The sequence below is a fragment of the Lepidothrix coronata genome, unplaced genomic scaffold, assembly GCF_001604755.1.
Source record: "Lepidothrix coronata isolate B3197 unplaced genomic scaffold, Lepidothrix_coronata-1.0 Scaffold96, whole genome shotgun sequence".
In the NCBI taxonomy this organism is placed as follows: domain Eukaryota; kingdom Metazoa; phylum Chordata; class Aves; order Passeriformes; family Pipridae; genus Lepidothrix; species Lepidothrix coronata.
Window position 1 is genome coordinate 550,555 of NW_016690276.1, and position 11,082 is coordinate 561,636.

General features: G+C 36.7%; 1 protein-coding gene across 1 annotated transcript in view; it reads left to right on the forward strand.

The window, feature by feature from the left end:
- SMARCAD1 (SWI/SNF-related, matrix-associated actin-dependent regulator of chromatin, subfamily a, containing DEAD/H box 1) overlaps positions 1–11,082 on the forward strand; it is a 42,881-nt gene that overhangs the window by 27,117 nt on the left and 4,682 nt on the right. Inside the window, exons 10-19 of the mRNA XM_017822248.1 lie at positions 2,609–2,811; positions 3,881–3,971; positions 5,109–5,208; positions 6,750–6,809; positions 7,015–7,090; positions 7,521–7,656; positions 8,693–8,830; positions 9,139–9,234; positions 10,108–10,225; positions 10,483–10,604. Coding sequence (XP_017677737.1) covers positions 2,609–2,811; positions 3,881–3,971; positions 5,109–5,208; positions 6,750–6,809; positions 7,015–7,090; positions 7,521–7,656; positions 8,693–8,830; positions 9,139–9,234; positions 10,108–10,225; positions 10,483–10,604 — 1,140 coding nt within the window. The remainder of the gene's footprint in view (positions 1–2,608; positions 2,812–3,880; positions 3,972–5,108; positions 5,209–6,749; positions 6,810–7,014; positions 7,091–7,520; positions 7,657–8,692; positions 8,831–9,138; positions 9,235–10,107; positions 10,226–10,482; positions 10,605–11,082) is intronic.

Here is an 11,082-nt window from a genome sequence, read left to right on the forward strand (position 1 = left end):
GTTCAGTGTGTGCCAAGAAACAAAGGCAGAGCCAAGCCTGGCTCACGAAGGAGCTCAGCTGAGCTTTCGATGTCTGGGGTGGTGGTCTGTTCCTTGGCCTGCTGAGGGTGCCCAGTGCAGTTTCATGCTGCCTCTGGTAAATGCAGGGAATGAACTGGAGAGGGTTTAGTGCTATTTAGTTTCTTATTTTTAAGGCGTGTAACTGTTAACTACTTTAATTTGCTTTTAGTTTAAAAACATATGCATCTGTGTGAGATTTGCTATATCCTCATTTCCCTCATTCACAGTATTATTCCATCACAAAATAAGCTGTTTAGGTTTTAAAGATTTTGTGATTTAAACAATGTCTGTAGTACACAGAAGTTAAACTGTATGTACTGATGCAATGTGTTACATGGAAATTCTGACACAGCATATCACTATTAGGGGAATGGGAGAACTCAGCAGACAGAAATGGACATACTTGTCCATCACATTCCATACACTGCAGCAATGTATGAGCAGTGAGGAGATACAGGGGAGGGTAGATTCAGGTTTTTTATTAACTCATTTTGTTTGGCTGCACGTGTACAAACTGCTACAAAAACCAAATTGGCCGAAAATCCAAAAGGACCTTGCACCAAAGCAAACTGAAAGGGGGAGCAGCAAATGCATCAGGTTAGAAACGGGGAAACTGCTTAAAGTGGAACTGGAGTTAGTTGATTGAGGCTGAGGCTGACTTTCATCCTTAAGCAGTAAAGTGAAATCCTGCATCACCTGCAAGTGGTGTGAAGGCCCAAGCAGAGTGTGCTGGTGTGGCAGTTCAGAGTGTGCTGTGAGAGCTGAAGGGTTCACTTGTCTGTGATGGTCTCACATTTTTGGGCCTCATTTGAAAAAAAATGAACTTGAGAAGCTGTCATAACCTCTAGTAAACCAAAGGCCACCCGTAGATCTGCTTTGTGTTCTGTACAACAGGGTAACACCCTGTGTTTCACATGCAAACCAGTGGCTAAAGTTTTTCTTGTTGCAACTTGGAGCTGAATGTTAATGTGCTAACATGAAACAATACAATTTCTGTTAGTAGCAGATGGCTTAATTTTCCACACCTTTATTTATGGATTATAGGATTTCTATTCATGCCAACCAGAGCTTTAGGCATCAAAACAAATCTTGAAATTTTGTAGTCGCCTATTAAAAACCATGTTCTCTTTTTGTTGCTAAATAGAGGTGTCTGTTTAGAAAACTTCTTTGCAGGTGTTTGACATGTGCTCTCCTTATCCTGTGAGTGTACCTAAACTTTCTGGGATTTGTTTAAAATGGAAAAAAACACAAAACACCCCTCACCCCACCCCCAAACTGTAATTGCCTCTCTCCATTTCTCCTTTTTTTTTTCTTTTTGTTTTTTTAATGAAAGCATGGTCTCGTTATACAGTTCACCTTAAAAAACCTGTCTTTTACTCTGCAGTGTGGCAATATCAATGAGTTACATAATAGATGGATCATGCAACCCCTTTTTTTATGGAAGGAATTCTTGGAGGATATATGCATATGAAGTTTTGTGCTAAATTTTAACAGATCCGTGATTTAAAATTTGAAAAAAATCTGTTTGGAAATTACTTATCTCTTAATATAAGAATTCTTTAAATCCATTAATAAAAGAATATTTCTGTTCTTTATAGTGAAATATGCATAGATACTCATGAAAATGCTGTAATTACAAATATGATCCCAGTTACTGCAGAAATATATTTATTAGTAGGTTTTACACTTTCTGCAAATGGCACTATATGGGATTCAGGAGAAATCCATGGGCCTGAAGGGCCTGTTTTGACACAACTTCAGGCTTCTTGGCTCTGACATGGAGAATATCCATATTGTAGTGAAGATTTGAAGTTTAGAGGAAGAAAATAAAAAGTAACTAGTGTGGACTGGAGGAAGCAAGTGGTGGAAGAAAGACTTCTGTGTACTGTCAGTACTTGGTGACCGCAGAAAACTCAGCACAGTTTAATGAAACTTCTTACCACTTTTTTTTTTTTCAGTATGCCTAAGTCCAGTTTGAATGTGCCATTCACGATAGAGTTAGAACTGGACCTGAATAATACTGAGCCCCAGACAGACTCCTAACAAAATTTAATAACTTACTTTATAGGTTCATTGGTCTGCCTCGGTGCCTACATTATGCTTACATCTTAAATCTTTAGTATGTAATAGGGTGTGCTTAAAAGGATATCTAATGATATTCAGTGCATTTTTTCTTCCTTCTGGGGTTTTGTTCTTTTGCTGGGCCTTGGCCTTCAAACCGTGCTTTGTGCTGTATGTTGCCCCCTCCCCGAAGATTTTGAGTCTAATGCTCCTGTGTTTTTCATTAGAAACTCTTCAGTGAATTTGAATCTTTTGGGATTTCAGGTTTTACAGTGCAGGGAGCTCTAATGATGACCTTCAGTGTGGATCCACAGTTTGCAGTGGGTCAAGTGTGTAAGGAGTATTTGAAGTTTTGAGAGGAGATCAGGATTCTGTTGCTGTCTCCTACTTGAATTACTTACTGCCTGCAGCAGCCATGGATTTTCACTGTAGCACTTTTGCTGCTATTATCAGTGTTCATAGAATTTTTTTTATTATTATTTTGCAGTTTACAAAAATGACTAAGACTGCTGGTTTGTCAGAAGATATAGTGTGGAACTGCAAGATATTGCTGAAGGAGAGGGACGTGGTTCTGAAGCTCATGAATAAATGTGAAGACATTTCAAATAAACTGACAAAACAAGTAACCAGGATTACTGGAGATGGAGAATGTGGATGGAACATAGAGCAGCCCTCCATTCTGAATAAGAGGTATCTTTCCCTTTTTTATACTGACAAGGGTGTTGGACAGTAAGGTGTACTTGAAGACCTTGTTTTACTTCCTCCAGTTTTTAATGGATGTAAAAGTCAACCTTGAGCAATGGGATCATGAGTTGTCAACTTATTTCAAACAAAAGCCCAAACAAACCTGCTTCTGTTATGCGGGATCTTAGATTTCAAAGATGCCAAATTGAAATGAATCTGAGCAAACTTGGAAGGTTTATCAGCTGGACAAAAGACCTTGGTCAGGAAGTTGAGATGTACAAAATAACCTGGAACTTCATATCCAGTGGGAGTGGCACCAGGGATGTGCTGGGGAAAGGATTTATTTCAGAGAGGTAAATTGGTAAGAATCTCCAAATGGATAGGAATAAAGAGAGAATTTAGGAGGAATGGAAATGGATATGGTAGGAGGGATTATCCTAAGGATTAGGAAGCATAGGGGTGAAGTGGGGAAAAAAGTGGCCAAAGTAGCAACTTGAATTAGACTATTAGTGGTAAATAGCAAAAGAATTCTCAGCTACATGAAAATAAAACCTGAGAGGAAGAAACTGTCTGGAGGGAGCTTGTCAGTGATATTTCTTTGGCAAAAAAATGCTGAACTAGGTGACTTGCTGTTGAGTGTGTTTTGTGGGTTGTGCATGTTTGGGTTTTTCTTTGGTGCTGACACAGCCAGTAATTGTACAACAGAGAAATTTACGGATGTAACTGCTAAATGCCACTTAATTTATTGTGTATTTTTAAAATTAACAATTCTGTAACTGCTATTAGCTGATTGTGTATCACTGATTTTAGAGAAAAAGTATTTATTGTGTTACTCATTTTGATCATTTAAGATCTGTGAAAATTCAGATAAACTCAGTTTGGAAATGCTCTTTGTATTCAGGTGACTGATTAAATAAAGTTTTTGTTTTTCACTACACAAGGAGATCTAGACTATTAAAATATAGGCAATGTTACTACACTTGACATTCTGTGATTACCATAAGTATAAAGTTGTGTTTCATGGAGAAACAAATAAAAGGTGGTAACAAGCTTGACTTTTTTTTTTTTTTAACAGTTTGAAACTGAAGCCGTATCAGAAGATTGGTTTGAACTGGTTAGCACTGCTGTATAAACACAGATTGAATGGCATATTGGCTGATGAAATGGTAAGTGTGAAACTGATTATTTAAGAATCATTTAAAGTTTGCAAAAATGTACTTAGTTAAATTCTTTCTTTCCCTAGAAGCCTCAAACTTTGTTTTCGCTAATATAACTTAAATTGCAAACAGCGTCTCCAAAAGCTTAGAAGCGACTGAGCTTTTACTTTCATTTTGAAAGTCAAAGGTAGCCTAAGATTCAGGGACACTGATAATTACAAGTCACGTGGTGTCTTCTAATACAATGGAAACAGTTTCTACCACAAGAGGTTGTTCTCAAACCATGCTTTTAATAGCTTTTGCCCATAAATACAACTCACTCTACTTGTCCAACATTTAGTGCAGTGAGCCCTTATCTTCTACATTTCTCCACCAGTTTCAAAAGAGGTAGTTAACAATACAGGAAAAACTAAATTCTGTCCCACTTCTCCAGAAGCAGCATTGTCACCATCTCATGGGTTTGAGGTTTTGTTGAAGGCTGACACCACCAGTGTCTGTTGCTGCTAAGTGTGTTGTCCGTTGCTTTTAATCCTGGCTGCTTTCATCTTGTGATGAACCATGAATGAATGGATTGGTTTGCTGCACTATCAGTCAGTGTTTCTCAACTTCTGTATGTTTTGTGTTTGTAAGAATGTGCCTATTTTGTGATAAATAAGTTAAGTTTTTAAAGGTCTGATACAGAAAACATGGAAGCGAGTATTGGTGGAAATGTAGGCTTATTTTAAAGGAATGTGATTGCCATATTAAATTCCCTTTCAGATATAGCTGGAATAACCTTTGTAGAGCTGATGCAAATGGAAATAAACATTTACTTTCCTAGTCATCGGGTTTTTGTATTGTTTCAGGAAGGTAAATTTTTGAAGATGATTTGAGGGGTGAATTTGCACTAAAATGAAAAACTTCATAAATGGAAAAGATAAATTTTTGGTGCTCAAATATTGAGCTGAAATAATAATGGAGTTTGATTGAGGTTCTACATAAGGAGGAATTGTCTTCTGTAGAAGTGTGGTTAAGCAGAACAAATTTTCTAATCAGATTTCTAATCTTTACTGAATCTTTGCTACACTATAATTGTCTTATATGTACAAAACACTATTATGTTCTACAGATTGTAAGTTTTGTTTAAATGGATTTATTTTCTCTTAGGGCTTGGGAAAAACAATTCAAGCTATTGCATTTCTAGCTTATCTCTACCAAGAGGGCAATAGAGGTCCCCATTTGATAGTTGTGCCAGCTTCAACATTAGGTAAGTTGCAAGCTTCAAAAATATTTCTTTGTTTAAAAAAAAAAAACAATCATGGACAGACTGCAGCAAAGATAATTTAATGAAAGAAAACTTGATTTTCTTATGGTGGTATTCAACTCCTTAAGTAACTTGAATTGGAATGCAAACCATATTGAAGACATACTTGTTCTGAATTAATTAGACCTAGCATGGAATTTTTTTTTAATGATCTGTATGCTTTGCAAAAAATAAAGCTGCTTGTTAGAATTTGAACTTGTGTAGCAAAGTAATCATTTTACTTACCAAATATTGGCTGAAATTCCAACTCTTCAGGCTGTGCTTAGGGTTAGGTTTCATGACATTTGAAACATTGTGTCTTTTTTCCTCTTTGCTGCACAGCATCTGTCAAAGCAGATCAAAATCCTAAAATGATGAGACTGACTGTCTTTTAAGTGTGTGTTCTGATTGTTTTATGGCCTCAGTTGAAAGTAGAAAGAATATGGTGGAATAAAATATGTCAGCAAATCTGATGAGGCTGAGCAGAAACTGGTTATTGATGGAGTTAAGTTTGGTTTTGTTGAATGATTATAGAAAGGAGAAAGTAACAAGTTGAATTTAGAAAGTAAATGCTGGTTTTAATACTGAATTTAATACTTAAATATACTGAGCTTCAAAAATTTCTCTTAACACATCAGAAAAGCTTCTGCTTGTTCAACTGCAGTTCAGAATTGCCATTTTTAGTGTGCTTTCAAAGTCCACTAGAACCCACCTTTTTTTTCATAGCTCCTAAGAGTGCATATTGCTTAAAACCCAAGGTGTACATAAATATGTGAACAAAGGTGCTTTTGTGAAGTCAGTCTTAGAGGCTTATGAATTGTAGTGGCAGGTTGACCTAAGTCTTCTGGGACCCCTGGGAAGAGTGGTCTGCTGGCAGCTTTCTTGACACTTTTCTAGAGGTGTCTCTTCAGTCCTGATCTGGGTCCAGCCCATACCCAAATGGCATTTACCTGAGACCCCTTTCTGCTGTGGTTTGGGGTCAGAGGTGTTTGGTGTTGGCTGTCAAACAGCTTCCCCTTGGGCACAGCAATGTTGCCCGTGGCCACTCTGCTGGCTGCACACCTGGAGCTGGGTCGGGTTGTGGGGCTCCCTTGCCTGCTCCCAGAGGCACTGTCTCTCCTGATGACACACTTCTGGAGGCAAGTACTGACAAATAAAGTGATTTGCTTTCTGAAGCATCAGCTGTCTAGGGAGCAAATCAAGCTGCAAAGTTAAGCATTGTATTATTTTTATGTGGTGGTTACAGACCATGCAGGGTCTGTTTCTGTAGAAGTTTAAAGTGCAAGCTCGTTAAGCAGGAGTTACTAAAAGCCCAGCTGTGGGTCGTTCAGTTTCTTATATATTTCCAGTTTTCCAGTATTGAGACAAAATGTTTCTTAACCTTCAGGAGAATTTAAAGGGATTTGCTTTAAACTCAGATGTTTGTTTTAATTCTGAGATGTGAAGTTATGTAAGACATAATAAGGTATAAATGACTTGGTTTTTGTTTTACTGATGTCTTGCAGATAATTGGATAAGAGAAGTTCATCTGTGGTGTCCTGAACTGAACGTCCTTTTTTACTATGGTGAGGAATCCAATTTAGAAGTGAATCCAGTGATACAGTTACTTGTGTGGTCAGCAGAAGAAAAGATCAATTGCTCATGGAAGCACTGTTTTAAGACAGTTGTTTAAATACACACATTTAATGATGAATGATTTCCGTGTACTGTCTTTAATTTTTATATGTATATAAATTTATGTAATTGTACTTCTGTTTTGTCCTTTTGTAGGATCTCTAGAAGACAGGAAGCATCTCAGGGTGGACATTATTAATAAAGTCGTTGATTTCAATGTAATTGTAACTACGTAAGTACTGTTATAAAACTACAAAAAAGTGAGCTTTAGTGAGGTCCTGATGACCTCTAGTGGTGCAGCAAAACAGACAATTTTGGGAGTTGGTTTTTAGGTAATGGTTAACTAGAGTTTTATTATTGTGTAAGATACTATGTCATAGATGCTTTAAATACTCTCTATACATGCTGACAGATACATCTTACATTTTAATAGATTTGCACAGATTTTTGGAAAGTGTTACAGAGAGCATTGGCTCATCAAGTACACTGTAATTACTCACCAGGAGTAAACGGCCTTGCCTTAGGGTTGGTTACTACCAGGCAGTTTCACTGCCCCTCATGTATTCTCTCCATAACTCTTAACAATTTTAGAGAATTTGATTTGATTGTGATACCAATTTTAAAAAAACAGGCTAAGTGCAAGTGGTATTTTTCTCTGACAGATACAACTCTGCAATTAGTAGCTCAGAAGATCGAGGACTGTTCCGCAAGTTGAAGCTTAACTATGCCATTTTTGATGAAGGTCATATGCTCAAGAACATGAGCTCTGTACGCTACCAGCACCTTATGACAATTAATGTAAGAGGTTTAGTTATTGTTGGGTTAGGGGGGACAACTCCTGGTTTTTCTGTTCTGTAGTGATGAGCAGAAGGGAAATGGAATATTAACTGTAAAATACATGTACACGTAATGTTAGACAAACAATGTGCAAGTGAATTTAAGCATTGGTGTGGTCTGAGGACTGGACCCTTCATTGTGGTCTCTTTCAAGGAGATAAGCTCCCAAAGAAAGGCCATAAATTTCCTGCAGCATCAGTATGTCCTGCAGCATCAGTACAATGATGGTAGTGGTTGAGTTTCAGTATTAAGCCATTTCCCAGTTTTAGTCCATAGTAGTAAAGACTTTAAAAATGCTAATCTCATTACTTGTGCTGACACCTTGTATTTAAGGACCTGCTCTGATAGGACTGTGCAAGAAAAGCTAGCATAAAACCACTTTTTTCTTGTAGCTTGTGGCCTGAGTTAGCAGTGTTTTGAAAAAGAAAATTTGAGTACAGCTCTCTGACTATTATGCTCTAGAACTGTAGTATTTGTCCAATAGTAATATACTTGATATCACTTATCTCAACTTATTTTTCAAGATGTTTTCATCAATAGCCTTTTTAAGAAGCTGATCTTTAAGCACTTAAACTATGGTTTTTACTTGCAATTCAAAACTTGTGCGTAAGTACTGTATAACAGAGAACTTAATGTGGGAGCAACAATAAGCACAGTCATTAAGAGGGGAAAAACAAAACCAACAAAAACCCCTACAACAACAGCAACCAAAATAAAACCTAAACAGAACAATTGAGAAAAACCCAAATAAATCCAGGAAGGCTTTTTTTTGAATTATGTTAAATTGTTATGTGCACAGTTCCCCACAGATCTGTAAATAGTTTTGTTGACTTAACAAGAAAATTATTCTGTGAGATCCAAATATATAACTTTAAGTAGTTATAATTTAAACCAAGCTCATTTTGTCACTTCTCTATAGCTGTGTTGTTTCTGCCAATAATAGTTTTTAGCCTGTTTGACTAATGTTTCTCGTTGTTCTTTCCACTTTGGACAAACAGGCCAAGAATCGTTTACTGCTAACGGGGACTCCAGTTCAAAATAATCTGTTGGAATTGATGTCCCTCTTGAATTTTGTCATGCCACATATGTTCAGCAGTAGCACGAGTGAAATTCGAAGGATGTTCTCTTCAAAAACAGTAAGTATCATGTATTCTCTTCTTGAAAATAACTCTTTTTTTGCTAGAAGACTGTGGTTGCTGCATAACTTCTGTTTTATTGGTGTCTTAGGGAAACAGGTAATGGGATTATGAAAATCTAGAAAATGAAACAATGAAATAAACCATTTAAAGTAAAATATGTCATAACAGGATATCTCAGAATACTAATGGTCATGTTAAATATGTCTCTTCTGGCTGGGTTTTTCATCAAGTTAGAACAGTTAAGGTGGTGGCATCACAGCTGAAAACTTCACACTGTAATTGAATTCTTGCAATATTTTCCTTAGAAGAGTGCTGAAGAACAAAGCGTATATGAAAAGGAGAGAATTGCACATGCAAAGCAGATAATAAAACCATTCATCTTGAGAAGAGTAAAAGATGAGGTAACATTTTATCTTTAAAATAATGGTTTTGTATTATCAAAAAGCCTGATAATCTTTGAGACCAACAGCTTTAATATAAGGTGAAATTTTTGGTAGTGCTAGTTTTAGCTGTTTATCTAACAAGAGCAAGAAGCTTGAGCTATCTTTCATTTGTCACGTTTTTGCAAGTAAAAATGTGACCTGGTGCAGCTTTGTATTTTGATATTTGTTATTTGCTGACTATTTACTGTTGAGAATTTTAGTTAGGAAAGATCACCACATAGTGTTTCAGTGCACTAAGTGATAAGAAGTGAAAAGTCCTCCCCATTGACCACAAAAACATTTGTGACTTTATAATAATGGCATTTTAACTGCAGGGATTAAGGAGTGAATGTGCATGTATTTATGTATGACTAGAAATGTGTGGTTTCTGTTATTTTGCCATCATCAAAAGGTTTCTTTTATTCAAAAATCCAAAACCTATTTAAATTCTTCTTTTTAGAATTGCATTTATAAAAGAAAGGGAAAATTTACTGATATGAAAAAATGTTAATGTGTGCTTGCAGACTTCAGTGGTAAGTGCCCTGAAGAAGGTAACTGATTAGCAGGGAAGTAGATTCCATTATTGCATGTAATATTATTTCATGCAGTTCTGGAGTGTGCAGACCGTGTTGCTTGGTGTGGGGGTTGACGTATAATCCAAATCAAGATTTGAATATGTCACGTTGCTGACCAAGTTAGTGAAGTTGCAACCAATGAAAGGAGTTGGGATGAGGAGAATAAGTAGAGTAGCTTAAAAGCAGGTTTGTAAGATAGTACAGAATTACTGAATTACAGAATTACTGACTGTCCACAGCAGTACAGGTTTTATCTGGTATGATTTTGTTTTGTCAGGTCCTTAAACAACTACCTCCCAAGAAAGATCTCATTGAATTATGTGCCATGTCTGAGAAACAGGAACAACTCTATTTTGATCTCTTAAACAGACTCAAGAAAACTATTAAAAGTAATGGTATGTAAGGGTCTTGTTTCCTCTTGGTGGATTTTTTTTCATGCTGAGGCATTTGTTGAGCATGACTGCAAAGTCTTTGCTTTGTAGAAATGTCTGATTCTCTTAAACTAATTATATCCTTCTATGAGTTTGTCTGAAGTTTGGGTAATAGGTGAAATTTCAAATTCAGTTCTTCCAAATAAAGTTCTCCTGACAGATAAAGATGTATCAGGCATCTATGTATTATTACTAAATATACCTTATTTCTTTGTTTACAGAGAAAAACTCTGATATGGGAAATGCAATGATGCAACTTAGAAAAATGGCTAATCACCCTCTCTTGCATCGTCAGTATTATACGACTGACAAGCTCAGGACCATGTCCATGCTTATGCTCAAGGTAAGGGGATGAGATTCAGATGCAGTCCTTAATTTCTCAGAATTTCTAATGCAACTTAAATAAGAGTTGTTTTGTTTTGGGCTTTGATTTGTTTTTTGTTTTATTGTCAGTCTTCTGGTCAAAAGTGTGTCTTTGCAAAAACTTAATTAAATGTTGCTGCTTTCTATTTCTCTGCATCTATCAGTGCTCTAATCAAGCTCTGTTTGTGTTTAACACTGATTTTTGTCTCAGATATTAGAATGGAGAGAACAGTTGTGTGTCTGCAGTCATCTCCTCTTCATTAGCTCCCCCTTAACACATTTTCCCTCCACCCCAAAATTTAAAGCCAAAGTGCTTAGGAAAAAAAAATGTTGGGTGGACACTTGAGTTTAATAATTTTCTGAGTAGCAAGAAAGCTAGGCTGTACACAACTAAAGGGGCCTCTGGTGGTCTAGTGGTTAGGGTGCAGGACTCTCACCGCTGCGACCCGGGTTTGATT